General features: G+C 41.2%; 1 protein-coding gene across 3 annotated transcripts in view; it reads right to left on the bottom strand.

Moving 5' to 3' along the window:
• Positions 1-24,325, bottom strand: part of DNAJC16 (DnaJ heat shock protein family (Hsp40) member C16) — a 37,452-nt gene that overhangs the window by 7,073 nt on the left and 6,054 nt on the right. For 2 of the 3 annotated variants that reach the window (XM_059913997.1, XM_059914017.1), the window contains 7 exons: positions 23,871-23,937; positions 22,516-22,849; positions 12,792-12,976; positions 10,892-10,996; positions 10,032-10,190; positions 2,162-2,292; positions 320-503 (listed from right to left, as the gene is read on the bottom strand). In XM_059913997.1, the coding sequence (XP_059769980.1) occupies positions 320-503; positions 2,162-2,292; positions 10,032-10,190; positions 10,892-10,996; positions 12,792-12,976; positions 22,516-22,849; positions 23,871-23,937 (1,165 nt within the window). Of the gene's footprint in view, positions 1-319; positions 504-2,161; positions 2,293-10,031; positions 10,191-10,891; positions 10,997-12,791; positions 12,977-13,814; positions 13,896-22,515; positions 22,850-23,870; positions 23,938-24,325 lie in introns of those variants that run through there. The other variant, XM_059914007.1, reaches the window with a different exon arrangement.

Here is a 24,325-nt window from a genome sequence, read left to right as displayed (position 1 = left end):
GGAACTACACTCAATATCCTGTGATAAACCATAATGGAAAAGAATATAAAAAAGAATGTATATATAACTGAATCAACCTGCTGTACAGCAGAAATTAACACAACATTGTAAATCAACTATACTTTAATTAAAAAAAAAAAAAGTCAAATGGCTTCCAAGCACTCGGAAAACATAAGGCAAAACAAAACAGAACAAACAGGCTTCAGAGATTCCTGGACTTCCTGGAATCTATACTGAAAATTCCTGAGGAAGGAGGACACAGAATTAAGTGCCACGTGCTTGTGAAGAGCTCGAGACCAGGACAGCATCCACGACTCACCGCTGATTTTCCGTGAAACGTGTCGCTGTCTGGCAGTAAGGTGCTGGCAAACTCCTGCTGCCGATCGCTGTAGACATGCACGAACCTCACTGTGTCCTGTGTGTTTGCCAGAGCAAAGGACAGGAAAGCCTCGAAGGGTTTACTCAACTTGGTAGCCTCAGCGGTCAGTAAAACCACACAGTACCTGCATGTCAACAAAAGAGAAGACGTTAATCCCTGAGGCCATGGCTAGAACCTGAATGGCAAGTGAAGGTGAAAGAGAGGAGCCGTTCATTTACAAAGTGAATGAGCATGTTTTAGGAATGAAAGCTTCATGGGGGAGCCTCTAATGAGAGAAAATGTCCAAGGCATTAAGGGCCTGCTTCTTTCTAGACTGGTGATGCTCTCCCCAAACCAAACGTCACGACATTCAGAGATGCCTTTGAAGGCAATGGTCACTGAACCCTTGATGCAGAAGGGCCTCGCAGAAGGCACCTGTTCCAGTTCTCCCACCGCAAGCAGGGCTGGTGGAGCCTATCTGAGGCCAGGGCCACTGGGCCTCATTCTGAAGGGCTTCCTTTGTAGTGGTGCCAAGGGAAAGTTCATCTAATCATTCATTCATTCTCTCAAATACTACTGAGCACTCAATAGATGCCAGGTAAGACAGACAACATTCTTGCCCTCATGGAGCTGATATTCCAGTGTGGAAGGCAGATAACAAATAGATAGATGGATAGATCATGACAAGTAGTGACAAGCGTTATGAAAAAAGAAAAGAAGTGAAGGGGAGAGAGTCAAGGGTGGGCTGGGAGTCACGCTCCATCAGACTGGCTGAGCAGAGACGTGAAGGAGGTGCCATAAGAGGAAGTGGGGTCTGAGCACTCCAGGCAGAGAGCACCGCAAGTGCAAAGACGCTGAGACCGGGGGACTCGATCCAATTCACAGTGTTAGGAGGATCGCTGGCTGACATGAACTGACTGAGGGTGGGAGAGCGGAGTGGAGGCAGAGGAGGTTAGGAGGCTAACACGGTGGCCTCGATGAGAGGTGACAGTGACCTGGCTAGGCTGGCGGTGCTAACAAAGGGGGGGAGCGTGTGGATTGGGGATATTTTCTGAAGGCGGTATAAACAACAATCCTTAAAGTCCAGGATCACCTGCCTTACATTTAATTAAAGTCTTTCTCCTCTTAGTCTATAAACGAAACTGAAAAGTCTGGAAACATAGGGAATTTTTCCTATTTTAAACAATATTTTAGTTGTATTTTCACATAACGTGATCAAAATGTTTTCCTTTCATATCCAGACAGCTTTCACAGATGAAACAGCCCTAAATTTAAAGGCACTGATTCATTAATCTGCAAGAGGTATAATAAGTATTTTCCCTGTATCTCCAGACTTTAGACACTGTATGAATAAGTATGCCTCAGCCTTGCTATTCCCATTTAATTATTTTACCATTTCCTCAGTACCCTCACTTCTCTACTGTTTAGTGATTAACCTGGCTCCTCTCCAAGACCCCCAGAGGCTCACCCTGTGTGGAATACTCTGGTAGGAAGAGTAACTCTCTCCTACTCCATGCTGCTACAGTGACCCAGGCTCTCCTTGACACCCGGCAAAATCTACTCAGCCTTTAGGGCTCAGCTAAAGTGTTACCTCTTAGGGGGATCTTCTCTGGCACACCCAATAATTTGGTCCTAAGGTGCCCTGGGCTGTTATACCCCTCACTGTCATAGTTGTTCATCAATATTTGTTCCATGAAGAATAAATTCTGACTGTCTCAGGGTCGACGTTTAATTGCCTTGTAGTAAAACGCAACATGCCCCTCTGCTGCACTGATGAGCAGGGGCAAAGCCTTCAGTCCTTACTTCCTCTGTCGGAGAGACCGTTTCACGGGGCAGAGCTCATGGAACAACTTCTGGCTGGTAAGCCTGGCTGCCAACAGATACTTGTTTTGGGTGATAAAGTCATCAATGACCTGTTTCTTCATACCTCGGGCCTGGAGAAAAACCAAGAGACAGTGGATTCAGATTCAGTTTTCTCACTGAAAATGGGCTTTACTTACAGCTTAATAAACATGTAGCTGAGGGACTTCCCTGGCGGTCCAGTGGTTAAAACTCCGTGTTCCCAACGCGGGGGGCACAGGTTCGATTTCTGGTCAGGGAACTGAGGTCCCGCGTGCTGTGCAGCGCGGCCAAAAAAAAAAAAAACCAAAAAAAAGAAGTGCCTGATCCTGGCTAAAGTAATAAAACCACGTAAGTCAGACTCATTTGAGCAGATAAACGTGTGGTGATCTTTTTAAAAAATGCAGGGCTGGGACTTCCCTGGTGGTGCAGTGGTTAAGAATCCACCTGCCAATGCAGGGAACCAGGCTCGAGCCCTGGTCTGGGAAGATCCCACATGCCGCAGAGCAACTAAGCTCGTGAGCCACAACGACTGAGCCTGCACTCTAGAGCCCACAAGCCACAACTACTGAGTCTGCGTGCCACAACTACTGAAGCCCACGTGCTTAGAGCCCATGCTCTGCAACAAGAGAAGCCACTGCAATAAGAAGCCTGCTCACCGCAACGAAGAGTAGCCCCCTCTCGCCACAACTACAGAAAGCCTGCGGGCGGCAACAAAGATCCAACACAGACAAAAAAAAAAAAAAAAAAATGCAGGGCTGAGAGCAATGACGTAGCTATTTCAGGTCAAAGGAAAAATCAAGTGCTCTTTTCACTGGACAACTTTTGTATACTGTTTTACGCTAGCTGATTTAATTCTTTTTTTTTTTTTTTAATTTTAATTAATTAATTTATTTATGGCTGTGTTGGGTCTTAGTTTCTGTGCGAGGGCTTTCTCTAGTTGTAGCAAGTGGGGGCCACTCTTCATCGCGGTGCGCGGGCCTCTCACTATGGCGGCCTCTCTTGTTGCGGAGCACAGGCTCCAGACGCGCAGGCTCAGTAACTGTGGCTCACGGGCCTAGTCGCTCCGCGGCATGTGGGATCTTCCCAGACCAGGGCTCGAACCCATGTCCCCTGCATTAGGCAGGCAGATTCTCAACCACTGCGCCACCAGGGAAGCCCTACGCTAGCTGATTTAAAAAGTCAATAATTTGGAATTTTTAGGCAAATTTACTGCAAGATTGATAGGAAACTGAACAATTGAAAATAAACTCCCTGGGACTTCCTGGCATTCTCGTGGTTAAGACTCTGTGCTTCCACTGCAGGGGGCACAGGTTCAATCCCTGGGGAACTAAGGTCCCGCATGCCTCGCTGTGTGTGGCCAAAAAAACAAAAACGAACAAACAAAAACCCCCACAAAACTCCAAAGTAACAATGTTACTGAGTATAAAAGGCGGACAACAAAACTGTAATATGACCACTTTGTTATTACTAACTTTCATATATTTCAAAGGACTGAAATTATATATATAGTAGCTTCTCTGACCACAATTAAACAAGAAATCAATGTTAAGATAGAAACCAGAAAATCCCTTTTTGTTGAGAAATTAAGAAATTCTGAATAACTTATTGATATAAGAAGAAAGCATATCAGATATAAGAAAATATTTTGAATTTGAAGTGATTAATGAAAATACTATTTATCAAAACTTTGGGACTCAGATAAAGTATCAGTAATACTTGGAGAGTAATGTTAAAATGAATATAATAGAAAAGAAATTAATGAACTAGACATCCATATCAAGAAGTTACAGCAAAAATACAACCGTAGAAAAAAGGAAATAGTAAAGATGAAAATAGAGATCAATAAAACAAAATAAATATATAAGAAGAAGAATTAACAAAACCAAAATTGGTTCTTTGGAAGAGCTAAAAAAATTGACAAACCTCTGGTAAAACCAATCATGAAAATAAGAGAGAAGGCACAAGTAACCATTATCAAGGATGACGAGGGACTTCTCTCGTGGTCCAGTGGCTAAGGCTCTGCGCTCCCAACGCAGGGGGCCCCAGTTTGATCCCTGGTCAGGGAACTAGATCCCACATGCCGCAACTAAGAGTTTGCATGCCGCTACTAAAGATCCTGCATGCCACAATGAAGATTCTGCACGTGGCAACGAAGATCCCAAGTGCCGCAACTAAGACCCGGCGCAGCCAAATAAATAAATATTAAAAAAAGAAAAAAAGGGATCTCCTTGCTGGCACAGTAGATAAGTCTCCATGCTCCCAATGAGGGTTCGATCCCTGGTGAGGGAACTAGATCCCACGTGCGTGCCAAAACTAAGAGTTCGCATGCCACAACTAAGGAGCCTGAGTGCTGCAACTAAGGAGCTGGGGAGCCACAACTAAGGAGCTCTGGAGCTGCAACTAAGGAGCCTGCTGCAACTAAGACCTGGAACAATCAAAAAAATAAATAAATATTTTTTAAAAAAAGGATGACGAGGAGGAATCACTCCCTATGTTGTAGAAACTAAAAATATATACATATACATATATATACACATATACATTTAAATTTGAAAATTTAGATGAAACAGAAAAATGTCTAGAAAAATAAAACAATATCTGAAAAAGAGAAGAGTTAAATAGTTCTATAACCATTAAAGAAGATGAGTCAGTAGTCAAAAATCTTTCCTTAAACACAAACTCAGGCTGAGATGGCTTTACATAGGTGGTTTTGACCAAACTTTCAAGGAGGACAATCTAATCTTATACAAAGTCTTCCCGAGAAGAGAAAAAGGGAGAACACACCCCATCTCGTTTCATGATTCAAATCCTCACATGGGCATCTTGAGAAAGAGAAGTTAAAAGTCAATCTCATTTCTGAACATAAATATTAAAGTCCTAAACAAAATGTTAGCAAACTGAATACAGCAATATACTGAAAGCATAATATAAATAATGATCCTGTTGGATTTATCTCATGAATGCAAGTTAGGCTTAACACTAGAAAGTGATTAATATGATTTAGCGCATTACAGAACATGAAAGAAGAAAACTCTGGATAATCATAATGGATGTGTAAAAAGTATTTGATAAAAATCAACACCATTCATGTCAGAAAAATTAAATTGGTCTAGTGTTGGCAAGGATATGGAGCAATGGAACATTCACACATGATTGGTGGATATGTACTTAGGAAAACACATTAGCTAGTAAAGTTAAAGATATATATATATATATATATTTAATCATTAAAAAAAATAAAGCCATATATGTTAACATAAATAACTTTTTTTAAACATTAAAAAAACCCAAAAAACACATAATTTCCAAAACCAAAAAATGTTTAGTGAGAAGATTAACACTGCTTTACATTTTTACAAATCTTTTTAATGTCTGGTTTCATAGAAGAGATAGGTGGATTCTCATATCTGCTTCTATACACAATCGGGGGTCATATATTGTTCTGGTTGAAAATCCAGCCTCACACAGATACATAGTTAGAAAAGGGAGGTTTATTTTAATAGCTTTTCAGATAACTATGGATATTTTTCTTTGCCACTACACCGAAACTGGACAAATGGTAGTTTCTTAAAGGTTAGTTGCTATATGGAGTCAATGAACTTTTATTTTTTTGGCTGCACTGCATGGGGGATCTTAGTTCCCCAACCAGGGATCGAACCTGTGCCTCTGCAGTGGAAGTGCAGAGTCCTAACCACTGGACTGTGAGGGAATTCCCATCAACTTTTAGTACTCTGTTAAATTAAAATTCACGGATCAAAAATAAAGGAAGTAAAATTCACTGATCGCCTTGCACTTAGAATGGATCTTTTACTCATGCATGGTCATTCGAAAAATATTGGTTCACTGATCTCCTAGACGCTGACAAATTTTCTTATTCATATGAAAAAATGCATCACATCGATGAACCAATCTCATAAGAAAGTTTGAGAAGCTATCAAGGTCATGATGGCTGATACAAATTTTTCAAAATTATAATTTCCTTGGAAGCCTGGATTCTATCATCGGCAACAGATACTGTGAGTTGTTTCCCTTAAAATGCCAGGCTCGGGCTTCCCTGGTGGCGCAGTGGTTGAGAATCTGCCTGCCAATGCAGGGGACACGGGTTTGAGCCCTGGTCTGGGAAGATCCCACATGCCACGGAGCAACTGGGCCCGTGAGCCACAATTACTGAGCCTGCGCGTCTGGAGCCTGTGCTCCGCAACAAGAGAGGCCGCGATGGTGAGAGGCCCATGCACCGCGATGAAGAGTGGTCCCCACTTGCCGCAACTAGAGAAAGCCCTCGCACAGAAACGAAGACTCAACACAGTCATAAATAAATAAATAAATAAATAAAAGAACGTGAATTTCTTTAAAAAAAAAAAAAAAATGCCAGGCTCACTTCATTCATTTTCAAGAAAATATCTGCCTAACTCTGAGTAACCATAGTTTTCCGTCAATTATTCTTTCAAGTAAAAAATGATGTTCCATCAAAAAAAAAAAAAGAAAAGTGGCTAGTTCAAGACTCCTGAGTTAGGCAACCACACAAATATTTGTCCTCAGGACACCCTCTGCACCTTGGCCTGCAGCAGAGCTTTCTGCATGCTTCCTATTTTGTCACAGAGAACACTAAAGATACCAGAAAGACGTGGACTTGAGTGTCAATTTACCTATTAATAAAATTCATACTTCTTACTGCTTCATCAAGGCTATTCAGTGAAATGAGTGTTGATCCTCTGTGTTGTTACGGCGAGTGCTTAGGAGTGAAGAACACAGGGCCACCGGCAGCCTGGTGCCCGGGCCTTGGTGTGTGCACTTGGTGGTTATGCACTGGAAAGTTTACCCACCATTGCTTTTGCACCATCGGTGCAAGAGTCAACACAGAGAAAAGACAAATTATGTCTTAGTGGTTCCTGTGAAGACAGCTTTGATCTCACAGACTCTCTTAAAGGGTCTTTTGGACCCTCCCGCCCCCAGGGGTCTGTGAGCCACATTTTTAAAACTGCCGTCCTGTAGAAACTTGTGATTGGGTACACTGGGATACACATGATGTCCACGGCATCACTGGTCCTAAAGTCCCGAAATGTCCATCCACAGAAGAATGAATAAACCCATTATCATGTGGCCGTAACCACTGTACAGCAGATGAAAACAAATTAACTAGAGCTAAGAGAAACCACTAGCGCTACTAGTGTTATACTAAGCCCCTTGCCATTGGGAGGACTCAGTTTATGTTAAGAATGCAGTTTTATATTCATAAAGAGCAAACTGGTAAAGCATCCACTGTACCAGTAATTTTGTTAACGTATTTGATTAACGATTTTCCCCAGGGAATAAATAAATAACAATTCCCAAGAGTACAAGCTATCACTAAAAAGCAATTTAGTAAATCTTACAGATTAATCTTGGATTGAGATGACCTTCTTTCCTCTCTTCCACAACTGGCATTCGTTTGCTTCCTGACTCTCTCTTGGCTCCTTCTTAGTCGCCATCAGGCATCCCCTCTTTTTTATTTGCTGGTGATTATCCAGAGTTTTGTCCTTGGCTGCCTTCTCTCCTTACTTTACATACGATGCCTGGGAGATCTCCCCACACTAAAGACTTCAACCTCTAACCAGTCACTGATGATTGACAAATCTCTATTCCAGCCCCTCTGCCTTTCCTTGGATCTAGATCCCCGCCTGATGGACATCTCCCCTTAGATTTCCTAAAGGCAGTTCTAATTCTTATGTCCACAACTGAACTCATTACCTTCTTCTTAAACCTGCTCTCCCTTCCTTACCATCCACTTTCCCCATCTGGTTCTGTCACACACAACACCCTTACCCTAGTCCCATAGTCTCAGGACCCCTTCTACGTCCACATGGCACCCGGAGGAACCCCACATCTTAGTGAGACACCTACTACAGTGGACGGTCTTTCTCCTCCCCTGACTGTGAGTCAAGGAAAGACAAAGACTAACACTGGATGTCAGAGCTGTTCTGTATTTAGTGCTCAGCAGGCAGGCAACGAATGTATTGAACGAATGAAATAAAGGATTTTATAGAATTTCTCTTTCTTCTCATTCTAGCCTCCTATAAGAGAAAGTATCAAAGGGTTCTTGATGATTTAAAAAAAAAAAACATTAAAAATATTAAAAAATACATGTTCATTATAGGGATTTTTGAAAACCTAAATATTGAAATAATATATAATTCTGCCATCAAGAGATAACCATTAATGTTTCGATGTATTTATTTCTAGTTTTTTTCCTATGCGTACACATGCACACATGCACTCACTTTACAAAACTGAGGTCAGTGAATAAACTGCATATACAATTCTGCATCCTGCTTGCTCTGTAACATTATGTTAGGAAAATTATCCCCATCATTAAGTATTCTCGAATTGCCATTTTAAATGGCTATATAATAGTCTCTGGGATGTACCAGTAATTATCCTGCCGTTGGATGTTTATATTTCCCCCTCATTTTTCGTATTATGAATGATATTTAACATCTCTGTATGAAATTCTTTGCCCGAGTTCCTATTCCTTTAGGATAGAGTCCTAAAAGGTAATCTCACCTCCCTCAGGTCTTTACTCGTGTCACCTTAATGAGGCCCTTCTTGGCTGCTCCACCTTAAAAATGTGAGCCCTCTCCCCTAATACCCTATGTTCCTCTTCCCTGTTTTATTTTTCTCCTTGGCACGTATCACTACATAACATACCACGATAGAGTATGTTATGCTGATTGTCTGTCGTCCCCACTAGAACACAGGACGGGGAATTCTGTCGATCTTGTCCAGGGCTGCACCCCCAGCACAGAAAGCAGTGTTTGGCACACAGTAGGTACTCAGGGGTGCTCTTCTGCTAGGCAGTTGATGTTTTATCACCCGATCGATTTTCTGAAAACTTTTGAGGCTTCTTCCAGCAAGGCAAGAAAGAGAAGTGCCTGTTTCTCTGTAGTCTCAACTCTACTGAGTATTTTTCCTTCCAAAATCTTTAACAATTTGATGAGAGAAGAAAATGTTTATTTTGCTTTTCTCTGATTATTAGTGAGATTTATTTTTTTAAAGGTGTTTATTAGTCACTTGAATCTCTTCTCAGGATTTTGTTCATTTTGTTTTGGGGGGAAGTTTTAAAAAATTTTTTAAAAATTGAGGTAAAATTCACATAACATGAAATTAACCATTTCAGTGTACAATTCAGTGGCATTTAGTACATTCAGTGTTGTGCAACCCTCATCTCTATCTAGTTCCAAAACATTTTCATCACCCTAAAACTCTGTACTCATTAAGTGGTCATTCTGTACTCATTAAGTGGTCATTCTCAACAAGTTTTGGGTTGATCTCCTTGATTAGAAGAAGCTCATTAGAAATTAAAGATAACGATCCCTTTTATATTGGTTGTAATTACTTCCCTTATTGTTTAATCAAAAATTCTTAAGTATTTATATAAAAATTTAAAACTTATAATCAAGTTATTAAGATTTTCCAACAAGATTTTCCCCAATGTTTTTAGCCCTTCCCTATCTTAAGATCAGATAAATATTCAGTGTGTGTTCTTTAACTTAGTTTATGGGTTTTTTTCTTTTTTTCCAGTGATGTTATTTAGTTAGTTAGTTAATTAATTAATTAATTTTTTGGCTGTGCTGCGAGGCATGTGGGATCTTAGTTCCTGACCAGGGATCAAATCCGCACCCACTGCAGTGGAAGCACGGAGTCTTAACCACTGGACCGCCAGGGAAGTCCCTAAAGGAAGAGATTAAAACTAGTTTCTTCTCCTCTCCTGCTTTGCTCGATTTTGCTGTTTATTTATATGACACCCTGAGATAAAATGGGAGGGCCATCTTGAAACAAGGTGACACTCACATACCTGGATAACATCTGCAGGCTTGTGTATGTGTTCTTTAAAGATCAGGATGGTGGGGGCATAGACATTGACGTTGTATTGCCTCGTCATCTCTTCCGCCCCTCTCAAACCGACATACACGTATCCAAATGACAAATAATCTTTATATGCAAAAGCAGTCAACTGTCAGGGCATAACAGAGAGGAAGAAATGAAATTGATAGCACAGCATCTAAATTAAGTGTGACTTGTTCTCATCAGTGGGTGGAGAGGAACGCTAGCTTATACAGCCCCACTCAGGCTGCTACACCCTCGTACCCTTGTAGGAATTCTATGGTGCTCCATGAACAAAAACCGTACCAACAAAGCTAAACAACAACTAATTCTTTTTTTCAGACAGACCAAGATATTCATCTTACTGAGATCTGTACTGGGTGGGAGGTTTGAGGAATTACCTGTACCCTAATGATGTAAGATGGCAGTGACCATGCCAACCGTTTAGCACTTTCCTCTCCCATCTCATGTCACGGTGATAACCAGAGGTGTGCTAGATAGAAGTATAGTATATATTCAGAGGGCAGGTTGGGAATCAGACAGGCTACAAGGGAATCGATATTCAACGTGGGAGACTTTGGGCAGGTTATACAACCACTCTAAGCTTCAGTAAAAGTAGGGATAATAATCTGTATCACTGGGTTCTTCTGAAGGTTAAATGCTATTATGTGTGTGGAAAGTACTAGCACAGTAATAGCATCAGTAGGTCCTCAGTGTATGGTGGTTAAAGCAAATTTCTGGTCTTCAAGCATTTCTCTTGGGATGAGCTATTACTCACAAAAAAGAAAATCACCAAAATAAGAGAAAACATTACCCCAGCACCTAAAGTACCTTGTAGAGCAGTGGTACAACGGGCATTTGGTCAAACAGAAGGACACGCGGTTTATTCTCTTGCTGCCAGCCAGAGAGGAATCTGACATAATTTTTATCTGTAACCTTAAATTGAATAAAGGATGTTAGTTTCAACATTTAATTCTTAACAACTGCATTATAATCCAGTCAGGAGATAATTAAACAAAATCAAATATGTGTAAAAGATTGTTTTGTAAAAAATAAAAAATGCAGACAACTAATTTTTTGCCTTTATTTGACTAAAATTAATTAAAAGAACAGAGATATTCATTTCATATTTTCATGTGATCCAACCCTTACAGACTGAAATCATAATCTTTTCTGAAACAATTACTGACCATATTATAAAAAAAAAATGAGCTTTCAAAGTTGGTTCTTGCTCAATTATAGACTGCACTTTTTAATCTATTAGAAGATAATGCAACAACTGCTCTTTTAAAATGGCTTAAATAAAAATAAGTGGGCCCACCCCACCTATACATTACATAAGTTCATTCACTGCCATCTGAATTGCTACTTTTGTGTTTCCCTGTTTATGCCTTAAAATAATCCCAAGAAAACAAATTAAAAACTTGAATAAATTAAATTTCTATCTAGAAAATGTTCATAGTAGTTCAAAAAAGTTTATCTTTCCACTTTGCTTCCAGAATGATCTATATAAAACCTCAATCTCATCATTTCACCCCGCTGCTCAGCCCCTTTCAATGGCTCCATCACCTGCAGGCCAAGTCCAAGTTCCTTCAAGGAGACCCTCACAGTGAGATTCCCGTTAACCCCTTTAATCTTGTCTTCTCCCACTCACTAATGACTACTTCATACAAAGCAGGCTACCTCTGTATGCCTGGAACTCATTCCCTACTTCTCTCTCACCTGGCAAACTCAGTACAGGGGTCATTTCTGCCAGGAAGCCTTTCTCAAATCTCTAGGATGGGCACTCTACATATCGGATGGGAACAATCACCTACTAGACTGCGAGCTCCTTGGAAAGTGTCCTCAGCACTTATCATAATGTCTGACATACAACAGGCATTTTAAAAAGGTTTGAGGACCTGTCAGGAAAACCTATCATCATTTTAGGAGGCTACAATGCTCTCTGACAATTTCAAGTTAACTCCAACAAATATTTCTTCTGTGGATAATGATCCTGGTGGGACAGGCTGTGTAGAAATAGGATGGAAGTATCTGTATGTTCACTCTCCTTGGTATTATTAAAGGAATGAATCATTTTCATTTAAAGCAACATCAGAATCTTCTTCTAGTTCCTGTGACCTCTAACCTCAGATACTGAGGGAAAAATGCTTCTTAAATATAAAAATCATAGTTTATAGTTTGTGTGAATTTCTGTGCCTGGTTTCTCTAGCTCAATCTTTTGTTTGTGAAATTTATTCACACTGTTGTATCGCTGTATGTTTTGAAAGTTCCAAAAATAATATCTGATTTCATGGAATCTGGTGTTTTCAATAGATATAATCGTTATATATATAACCAAATATAACTTAATTTGAATACTCTCATAAGAAAAGTATCTTTAAACGAACAAATGCATGAGTTGGAAAGACCTCCTTCATCCCATGTTGTGATCTAATTTTTTGTTGAGAAAATAAGAGGCACTCTCATTTTAGGCTCAGATTCCTATGACAGTGTAAATCTTCCCAGCGGTTTTGACAAGGATGATTCTTTCAGTCTCTCTACTTCGTCTGTTTCAATTTTCAGTCTCTGGCAGACTTCATTTAAATGATTTAGTTAGGGTAATTAATTAATTAATATGTGCCTTGCCCTGCCCCAAATCAAACTCAGGTCTGCGGATGACCACAGGTAGAGCTCAGGGCAGCCAGCAGTCCCAGGAGCCTCTTAAACTACTTCTCAGCCAGGTACTTACTTTCTCCACCAAGTTCCCTGGAAGAAGACTCTCTACAAACTGTCGCAGGTTCTCACGGACAACTGCATTATGGAAGAAGGAGATTTTCCCATTTATGATTCCTAGGATAGCTGGTGTGCTGTGTGCTCCCAGGTGATGGGCCAGGCGTCTCTCGTAGCCAGCGTGGACCACGCCGATTCCTATGCCTGAAAAATATGGAAGACCTCCATGAAGACTTTTTATGCCCCCACGGCAGGTGAAAAAATGCTGCTAAGTAATTTTTTGGTGTGAAACTGAAATCCCGACTTAGTAGGAGGGGATATCTTTCCTGATAGACTGTCTGGCATTCTATCACTGCTGGAATGCTAAATCGGTTCAGTTTTTCTGCAAAGCCATCTAGCAATGTTTAAGAAGGGCTATAAATCTTTTTATCTTTCAGTCTGTTGTTTCTAATTTTGGGAGTAGATCATGAAGAAATACTTCAAAAGAAAAGAACAATCTGGCCACAGTGTTCCTATTCATAAAGAACACCACCTGTAAACAATTCAAGGGTTCATCAACTCTGCAATGGTTGAAAAAACCTAGAAGCTAACGATGGGCTAGAATCATAGTCTTCTCACCTTTCAGAGCACATCTCCCTTTTACATAAACTATTTTATAGAGATGTTGTACAGATTCTCAAAAAGAGAAAGAGATTAGGTTAAAATCACTTGGTCATATCCCACATAACTATTGTTAGTATTTTGGTATCTGTGCCTTTTCTTACACAAATATGTGTGTGTGTATGTATACACAGGTATAAATAAAATAAAATGGGATCATCTGACACTTATTTCACTTAGTATTCGAATAACTTTTCTTGTCTTTCATTCAACCAATGTATTTGGAGGGCTAGTTCCTCTGCTAAACATTGGAGATACAGTAAATGTTAATAGCCAGTAAATATGCTTTTTCTCTTGGGTGTCTAACAGACCTCTAAGTATAAAGTTTTCAAAAACAAACTCCTGATCTCCTCCCTCAAACCTGTTCTACCCTGGCTTTCACCATTTCCGTTGATGGCGGCTCCCTCCTTCCCGTTACTCAGGACGGAAGTCTTAAGAGTCATCTTTGACCCCTCTCGTCTCTCACTCCCCCCATTCGATCTGTCAGCAAGTCCTGTTGGTCCTGTCTTCAAAATACAGCAGGAATCCAGCTGTTTTTCTCCACTTCCATTGTACCCCGTCTCTTATGCATCTTCATCTCTCTCCCGAGTTGCTGCAATAATCTCAATGGTGTCGTGTTTCTCCTTGTTTCCCTACTGTCTGTCCTCAACACGGTAGCCAGACTGTTCCTTCTAAAACATAAACAACGGATCATGTCGCTCCTCTGCCCCAATCCGGCAAAGCCTCCCCATTTCAACTCAGAATAAAACCACAATCTTCACAAAGGCCGACAAGACCCTCTGTGACTTGGCCCCTGGCCCCCCGGCCCCCTTCCTCTCCCACTCCTCATGCTCTCTTGCTCTAGCCCCCAGCATCCCTGTTCTTCTTTAAACACACTGGCACGTTTGTTCCTGCCTTCGGGCCTCGGTGCTGGCTGGTGCATCTCCTGACATCTGTGTAGCTGGCTCCTTCACCAACTGCAGGTCCTTCTCAATGAGGACGACCCGACTCCTATATTTAAAACTGCCCTCCCCACACTCAGGATCCCCTTCAAGCCTCTCACTTTCCCTTTTCCACAGCACTTACCATCTTCTAACACACCGCCCAAGTTCCTCATTCTGTGGATTTTTTATTGTCTGTCTTCCCCTGTTAGAATGTAAGCCGTTTGAAGGCAGGGATCTTTGTTTAGTTCTCTGATGTACCCCAAGCACCAGAACAGAGCTTGGCACACAGTAGGAGCTCATCACTGAAACTGGACTGTCAATCTATTTAACCCATTCTTTATTGCTGCACATTGAAATGGCTTCTGGCTTTCACTATTATAAGGCATGTTTTGATAGGCATCCTTGTACATCTCTGTATACACATCTTTGTGTACTTGTGTGATAACTTCTTAATTGATAGATAAATCCCCCAAATGGAATTGCTGAGTAAATGGCAGCGACTGCAAACTTAATACTTTAAGATTGCTGAGTAGGCTAAACAAATCTATATGCTGGCCACCTGACCATGAGTATCTCAAGGGCAGGAAAGGAGGCACCTCAGACATCACATAGTCCACTCCCCTCATTTTACAGATTAAGAGACTCGGAGAGGTGAACTGACTTATCCCAGTTTGCAGAGGTGATAAAATTGCAGAAAAAGAATCCCAACTTGATATTCTAGAGTCAAGTCTAGTACACTATTCTATCACACTAGACGCATTAAAAATAACCACAGAACAATGTCAGTAAATGAAAGTACACCTAAGATTGTGTGAGCAGGAGAAAGAACAAGAACATAGCAGGCACATACCTGAGAGACCCAGTCTCATGTAAAGCGAGAAGAGACATCACCTAGCAAGGTCAAGTGGCCACACAGCAAAGGTCCAAGGGGGCAATCAACGTGTCTTGAGCCCTTTCTAAGATAGGCAGCATGCCTACAGCTTTATATCCGTTATCACTTTTCACACCCACAACCCCCCTGAGTGGTTAAGTATTGTCATCTTCATGGATGAGGAAGCTGGTGCTTGGAGAGGCTGAGCCAACCTAGCTGGCATCACAGCTAGTGTGCAGTAGGACCAAGAATTGAACCCAGGCCCAGCCGACTGCAAAGCCTGGCTCCTTCCTGCCTCCAGTAGCCTCTTCCACCCTAGGTTCCGAACGCTGGAGGGATCAATTTCTTAGAGACAGACCCACCATCCATGACCTTACCAGGGATTGCTACATAGGCCAGAAGCCACCGTATTTAACTGATCCTGGGGAATATGCCTTTCCAGTAACTGCATCATTCAGCGGTGCCCTCTACCAGACTTTGGGACTAGAATCAGTAATTAGAATGGTGGCTGGTGGGCCCAGAATCAGGACAAGGGATGCAGGAGTCTTGGGAGAGCAAAGGAAACTGAAGAGATCTTTTGCGCTTGCTGTTTCCCCCCCACTCTTCCCTCAGATATTCCAGAAGCTCATTCTCTTGCCCGCTACGGGCCACCTGCTCAGTGAGCCCTTCCTCATCTGCCTGATTTAAAACTGAAGCCTCGGGCTTCCCTGGTGGCGCAGTGGTTAAGAATCTGCCTGCCAATGCAGGGGACATGGGTTCGAGCCCTGGTCTGGGAAGATCCCACATGCCGCGGAGCAACTAAGCCCATGAGCCACAACTACTGAGCTTGCGCGTCTGGAGCCTGTGCTCCGCAACGGGAGAGGCTGCGACAGTGAGAGGCCTGTGCACCACGATGAAGAGTGGCCCCTACTCTCCGCAACTGGAGAAAGCTCTCGCACAGAAATGAAGACCCAACACGCCAAAAATAAATAAATAAATAAATTTATAAAAAAAAAAACTGAAGCCTCTCACCCCGGCATTCCCTAGCACCCAGCCTTTTTTTATCACACTCTACCACCATCTGGCAGGCTGTATATTTTATTTGTTTGCCTCTCTTCACTAGAATATAGAAGCTCTATGAATGTAGGGGTTTTGGGCTATTTTGTTTACTGCTGTATCCTTAATATCTAGAATAGTTCCTGGCACTCAGTTTTTTAAAAACAAGTAAATGAATAAAGTTTTTAAAGTCAGATCCAGATTCAAATTCCAGCTCTGCTACCCATTAGCTGTGCAACCTTAGGCAAGTCATTTAACCTCTCTGAGCCTCAGTTTCCTTATTTGTAAAATGGAGATAAATTGTTGTGAGGACTAAATGACATAATATAAAAATAAGCCTAGCCCAGAGCCTGGAATATAGTGGGCACCTAATTAATTACAACTCTTATTATTAAGTATTATTTCATCCAGACCATGTGAAGTCTGATCTAGAGACTTGTCTCTTACGTGAATGGAATTTTAACCTCCATGAGACTCTCTCCCTTCCTTGTGTGGAGTGGGATAAACAACGTTACACTCTCACTCTTTATGTCATCCTCCCCCCACCTTTCCTATGCTCCCATTAATATAGCTTTTTTCTAGTTAAAACAGAATACAAGTGATTGGTTTCATTTATTTTACTTAAAATTACCATTGAGTCCTTGGAATTACCTACATCACCTTCATCAAACGTAAGCATTTCTCAGTCTATAAAAGGCTGTTCCTTGGGTCATTTCTACAAAGGACTTCGATTCTTAATATTATAATCCGATTTCTAAACTCTGAAGGAATGTTACTTCTTTCCTATAGATTGACTATCACACGAATTAGAATAGCATAAAGAATGATACATATTTGGTGTTTAAATTTGTGGTATTTTTCCTCTTGAAAAGATACTTAAGATTATAATAAGAATACCGAAATTCCTTAAAGTCCAGACCTAACTAATCCCTTCCTCTCCCTCTACCCAAGCTGGGAAGGAAGAGTCAGAAAAGTCGATAGCACTGTTTTCTCCCTAAGACTCAGGCTGGGAAATGACCACTATGACTGGTGGTGACTTAGGGTCTCTGAGTCACAGTGAACAACACAATTTCTATCGTCTCCTCCTCTGCCTTCAAACTCTCTACACTCCAAAGTTCCAGGTTCATAAAGCGAGCTCAGCAAGTACAGTTCTCCTATTCTTATCTTGATTCAGCATAATCTGGCTGGATAGCAAGGACACACCAGAATCCACACGAACTTGAGTAGCAAATTTAAAAGAAAGGCAAAGCGTATGTTACCTTTTTCAGAAACATTTGATTTTTCTACAGATCAATGTTTCGGGCTAATTTGCAGATCCCGGGGAATTAAAAATACAAATATCTTCTCCTCTTTTTGAGTTTGTAAGAGGGTGTTCTTTCTATAAAGTACTAAAGATCTCTCTTTTGAGGCGTCAAATTGTATTTGCTTTCATTATGCAATCCTAAATGTGTATCACGTCTTTTAGGGAAATTCTTTCATTTTCCCCTCTGTTGCATACACATATTCATCTTTCTTTCAACTTTTCCATATGCCTTAAGGGATGGTACAGAGCCAACTGAAAGAACATGGCACTGTCAAATATGGCTAAATACAAACCTGTTAATAAACAAACTACTACGATGCAAAATGATGTGAAACAACACAAAATCAAGAACACGGAGCTTCAGGAGGAAAAAAAAATACTTTAACCAGTATCTAGGCAGATCGTTTTCCTACACAGTATGAAGCTGTTATACACTTAGCTATTTTTAGGAATAATTCCTTGAAAGAGAGGAATTATTCTTTCTTTTAAAATAAGAAGTCATGGTGGATAAACACTACATGATTATCCAAATTGGGTTTCCCTAAAATGATATCTGATTTCAAGACACGCAACCTCCTTGACGCCCTGGTAACTGTCTGCACCTCCTGGCGAGCACTGAGTGTGCTGTGATGATTCAGGTGTGTCTCTTAGTTGAGTTTCCTGGGTGCGAAGACCAGGTTTTACTTATTTCTGAGCAGTGCAGCACAGTGGTTAAGACTGAACCCTACAGTTAGACTTCTGGATCCATACCCCAACACTGCTGCTTATGAACAGTGTGACCTCAGTTGTTCCTTAACCTTCCTGGGCCTCAGTTTCCTCATCTGTAAAATAGGGATAATAATAGTCTCTCCCTCGTTGGGTTACTTCGGGGACAAAGACAATCCATACAAAGCATTTAGCACAATGAAAAATAAGTAAAATGCTAAAAAAAAAAGTTATAATATTTACTTTAGTGTTTAATATAGTACTTGGTCCACTAAGAAAAAAGTTTTTTATTTTTTTGGCCATGCCACGCAGCTTGCGGGATCTTAGTTCCCGGACCAGAGATTGAACCCAGGCCATGGGAGTGAAAGCACTGAGTCCTAACCACTGGACCGCCAGGGAACTCCCAAGAAAAAAGTTTTAAATGAGAACATGCAATGAATTCCTTATCAACTTCTACTTATTCCTGTAGTACTATATTATTCTGTACTTGCAAATGTGAGGTTGGTGTGAATTTTCCGGGTATCTATTTTCTCTTCAATTAACAGTAAGCTCCTCAAGGTCAGGGGCAGTGCTGACTATTTCTGGACCCTCCTCCACAGCGTGGTTGTCTATAAATGTTGGATGCTTTTGCACACTAGTTAGTACCAAACTGCATGACCGTTGATTCCATCTAAATAGCTACAACATTTCTTCTCTGGGTGGAACTGTTCCATTTCCTTCATTTACTGCAATTCAGCATTTTATGTTATTCTGAGATAATGTCCAGGCTTCCCCAGACCACCCAGCTAATCTTTAAGATTGTCCGCTCTTTCTCTCAACTCAGAATAGAAACATTTTCTGCAGTAACTGTCTTAAAGGACAATGCTGCCTTGCTCGGACAGGGAGCGGCCATGGATACTGGCCATGGATACACGGATACAGGGATATCTCATCTCAATGTCACCTAACATTCCAAGTGGAACTTGACTGTCAGGAATCTTCAACAAATCCGAATGTTCCAAAGAGGAAAACCAAACTAATTTAATACATTTGGTCAAAACCTGCTTTCTAGGATACCTGGGGGGTGAGGTGGGGGAACAGACTAAATTCCTATAAACATTGCTTCTATGGATCTAAATCCATCTTCTTCCATCCTTGTCATTTTGAGTCCTGACTTATTAGGATTATACAGCACAACAACCCCAAAGGATGGCAAGACCTTCAATCATCACAGATTTAAGGACCCTGAAAGGCGACAGGGCATCGTGTTCAGCACGTGGATTACAGAGCCAGACTCCCTGGGTTTGAATCCCAGCTCTGCCAAATACCAACTGTGGGACCTTGGACAAGGTACCAATATGAGCCAAGTCTCTATAAAAGCGGGATGACAACAGCACCTGCCTCAAAGAGTTGTTTATGAGTTGATACTCACATTAGTGCTTGGCATACGGTAAACTGTCAATAAATATAAGCTATTATTATTATGCTTCTATTATTATTGTCATGTCATTGCACTTGGTATGTCCAAACCACAGTCATTATTTAGAATCACTTCTCCCCAGTTCAACTCTTCTCTGTATTTCCTGCCCATCCAGTTGCTCAAGTCAGAATGCAGAGTCAATCTTGACTCCCTCTCTTTTCCTCATTTCTCACATTTAAATGGTCCTCAGGTGCCAGGTCCTTCATGATCCTACCCCTGAAATATCCGACACTTGTCCCCTCTCTGTTCCTACTGCCCAAGCTCAGGCCAATGGTTGCTGTCTTGCCAGGACTGGTAACCTCCCTGCCTCTATTCTTACCTTCTTTAATTTGTCCTTCACGCAGCTTGAACAGTTAGCTTTCTAATGCACAGATCTGATTAGATCACTCTTGGCTTTACTACATACTAAAGTCCAGCTTCCTTAGCCTGGACTTTAAGGCTCCTTACCACCTGGCTCCCAGCATGCTCTTCCTGCTTCCTCCACTCTCACCTGCACTCAAGTCACACCTTGCTGCTGGCTCTTCTGAGGATGCCCTTTGTTGCCCTGCCTGCACTGTTCCCTCTTGCCTGAATGTTACTCCTCCATTTCCCATCCAGCCAGCTTCTAATCATCTAATCATCTTTAGCTAAAAATAAGGCAAAAGTCAGTGCTTGACAGTCTATGAGCTGAAGAAAACTAACATTTAAGGAAGATTTTTAAAAGGAATTTACAAAATAGGTGCTTTCAAAAATTTTAGTTTGGTAAACCAGAAAACCCCATTAACCAGAAATTCTCTAAGGTTCATTTATTAAGTACTTCATATATATCAGGCACTTAAAACACATTTTTTCTCATTTAATATTCATAACAATCCTGTTGGTTTGACATTATAACCCCATTTTAGAGCTGAAGAAACTTAGGCTAAGTAATTTGTCCAAGGACACAAAGTAGTAAATGATACAGCTGAGATCTGAAAACTGGTCTATCTGACTCCAAGGCATGTGTTCCTAACAGCTGACCACTGTGCTATGTTGCCTCACGTCATGTATGTTTGCCTGTTGGCTCTGATCTGACCTTGGTGTAAATGCATTACCGTTCTAAATTATGCACTGGGTCAATGTTTACGTTCTGCTATGGGGTTTTAATGTCAGCTCCTAGACTGAAGAGGTTAAATGATTTTCAGCACACCACCTGGCATGGCACAAAGTGCAGCTGTGCTGTGTGATGAAGAAGCTGTCCAATCCGGTGGCTTCCGCCTGACCTCGGCCTCTCATTCGTTCATCAGGCGCCACAGAAAGCATCTACTGACCGCCCACCACACGTGAGACGATGTGCTAAACTTACTCCCTTGTCTTCCCAGAACTTGATTCCATCTTAGGAAAGCATTCTGGCAAATCTGAGTACCTGAGTGCCTCTGGACAACAGATTGAAATTTCTGTTTTAGAATAAATGAACTGATGGCTTTCAGTGGTGCACGCTCTCCAGAGAAATCCAGGCCCCTCAGCCCCTATGGTTGAGTTTGTCCCTTTTTAGTTACTCAATAGGTCTGCGAATGCCTATAAAACACATACATACAGGGCTTCCCTGGTGGTGCGGTGGTTGAGAATCTGCCTGCTAATGCAGGGGACACGGGTTCAAGCCCTGGTCTGGGAAGAGCCCACATGCTGCGGAGCAACTGGGCCCGTGAGCCACAACTGCTGAGCCTGCGCGTCTGGAGCCTGTGCTCCGCAACAAGAGAGGCCGCGATAGTGAGAGGCCCGCGCACCGCGATGAAGAGTGGCCCCCACTTGCCGCAACTAGAGGAAGCTCTAGCACAGAAACAAAGACCCAACACAGCCAAAAAAATAAATAAATAAAACTCTACCATGAATGTAATATTAATAAAAAAAAAAAGAGCTAAAAAAAAAAAAAACACATACATACACACGCACACACATTTAATTCAGTAATTCCAACTTTTAGAAGTTATTAAAATAAATATCCTTCCTGGATCACTAAAACTTTCCTGGCGCTAAGTGGTGCCTATGAACAAAGGAAAGGCTAATCTGTGATTTGAGAGTGGTAACCTATGACCATTAGAACACTATGGGTTATAGGCTGAATTGTATGTCCTCAAAATGCATAGGTTGAAGCTCTAATCCCCAGTACTTCAGAGTGTGATTATATTTGGAGACAGGGCCTTTAAAGAGGTAATTAAGTTAAAATGGGGTTGTTAGGGTCACAGAAAGAGTGTGATACACCAGACCCAGACACATACATAGAGACGACCATGTGAACACACAGGGAGAAGGTGGCCGTCTGCAAGCCAAGGAGAGAAGCTTCACAAGAAACCAAACCTGTCGACAGCTTGATCTTGGACTTCTAACCTTGAGAACTATGAGAAAATAAATTTCTGCTGTTTAAGCCACCCTGTCTGTGGTATTTTGTTATGGCCGCCCTAGCAAATTAATACACAGAGTGAAATCACAAACACCATAAGGATAACCTGCAGATCCTACCAGCATTAAAACTGGTGCTCGAGGGCTGCTTTGTTCAACCAATAATTTTTAAGTTTTTCCTCTATATTAGGCCCTCAACTAGATGTTAGGAGACTATATAGATAAAGCTTCAAGTTAGTAACGCAGGATGAAAGTGGCTTACACATTTCCCCTCTCTGAAAATGTGTCCCCGGAAAACACCAGTCACCATGAATTTGTGAAGAGAAGTCACATTAACTGTTCCTTCTCCCAAATATCCCATAAAATTCAAGAGATGTAAAAGCCACCTTCTCCTATACCAACATCTTCCAAGGAATAAAATGATCTTACCCAACCCTTCCAGTTCTTGAACTACTTCCTTCCAAACAGGCTCAATATGGATACAGCTAAAGCACCAATCTGAGGTGATCTTAATGAGGTAGGGTTTCTTGAAGCTATCTGGAACCACTTCGTTCACATAATGTGAAAAGTGCAATAAATACTTTTCATCAATTGAGTCTCGCCGTTCAGAATTAAAAGGGAAGTGAAAAAATGGTTCATCAAAATAAAAATTCTCATGGAAATGGCGGAAGCGATACTCTCGTTGCTGCTTCTGGTGGCCCTGGTTCTCCCCGGCATCTCCATAGTGATCATAATGTGATCTCTTTTCTTCATTGGAAAGAATCTATAAAGAAAGGGGGAAAAAAAAATAAGAAATCCGGGAAACGAAGAAAAAAAAAAGAGATCATCTAAAGGACTTTCCTGTAGGCAGCTTGGAAGACATAGGAAAAAAATAAATGTAAAGATACAACACAATTAGATGTTTTAAATGCAATCACTCAATATACCATGAAACACTTCTCTTAATAGAAAAATTAAGTATTTCAAGACCAAAATACTTCAGTTGTGTAGCTACTCATGATCATCTTGGCTTTAAAGATTCTGAGCTATCACACTACTAAATACGTCAATAAAGCAAAGAAAACTTAACATAACTTTGATCGCTAGGGCTCAACCTCGAGAACGTTGACTCAGTCATACCATCTAGGTTGGAGTAATTCAAACGAAGGTATGGAAAGCTGTGAACACCTAAAAGTAGTCACAGGATTGAATTCTGTGACTGTATGTTAGCTGACTTTGTCTTACTTAGAAGTAACTTTGAAGTCTAAAATTCAAGAACCTGTTTTAGGATGAAGCATCATTCTATAAGCTGAGCACTGTCTGTGGAAGAGCATTACCCTACACAAATCAGGAAGCCATGGACTTATCTTTCTTGCATATTCCAGACCAACTTACTTAAGCTGATATGTTGGAAAACTGTTAAAAACCTTGTGTTTAAATGTATTTGTAACCTTAACTCACTTTAATAAATATAGGCAAATTGTTCTGTGATTCTTTAATATAAGTTTCTAGTAAATGTGCTGCCTAAGTGAGCATGTAATATAAGGAAATAGAGACATACGTTCAGGGTGACTTCTAAAATTCCAATTAAAGCCTTTAAAATAGGCCAGTTTTTCTAAGAGCTGAGTGTGCAGGTACTAGTTTCAACATATTGGATGTGGCCAAATATGTTGTCTCTACCATCACCTAGAAACGGGGTCAAGGGCATGGGGAACATGCCCTCTCCGAGAGGACCTTACAAGACTGATCACCTAAGATATATTTTTTAAGAGCTAAAAGATACATCACAAAGTTTGACACGATACCTCGTAAGCCTTGCTAATTTGAATGAACTTGTCTTCTGCTCCAGGATCTTTGTTTTTGTCAGGATGCCTGAAACACAAACGGGCAGGCAGTGAGGATGGATTTAATGTTCTATACATGGTCAATTAACATCTTCGTATACACAGAGGCAAATGGAAGGGCATTTTGTTAGGACAGTTTCTTAAAAATGGGAGAAGCAATTAGTTGCTTCACGTGACTATAGTAAATGAAACTGTGAAACAGGCCATTTCTTCCCAAAGCGCTTCAGCTGGGCACATTTTCAAAGCACCAGATAGCGCTCCAGACTCTCACTGAGGAAGGTGGGATATGTATCTGTCTTTACACTGCTCCCAAACACTGCTGGAGCTCAAGGTCAAAGTCACTTATCCGTAAGAACCAACTTCTTTCCCCAGGATGGCAGCATTTCATCCCAATGTTAGAATGATATCAATGTAGG

This window comes from Balaenoptera ricei, chromosome 1 (assembly GCF_028023285.1).
Source record: "Balaenoptera ricei isolate mBalRic1 chromosome 1, mBalRic1.hap2, whole genome shotgun sequence".
In the NCBI taxonomy this organism is placed as follows: domain Eukaryota; kingdom Metazoa; phylum Chordata; class Mammalia; order Artiodactyla; family Balaenopteridae; genus Balaenoptera; species Balaenoptera ricei.
Note: the sequence above shows the minus strand (reverse complement) of the source record. Positions and strands in the feature narration are given on the sequence as shown.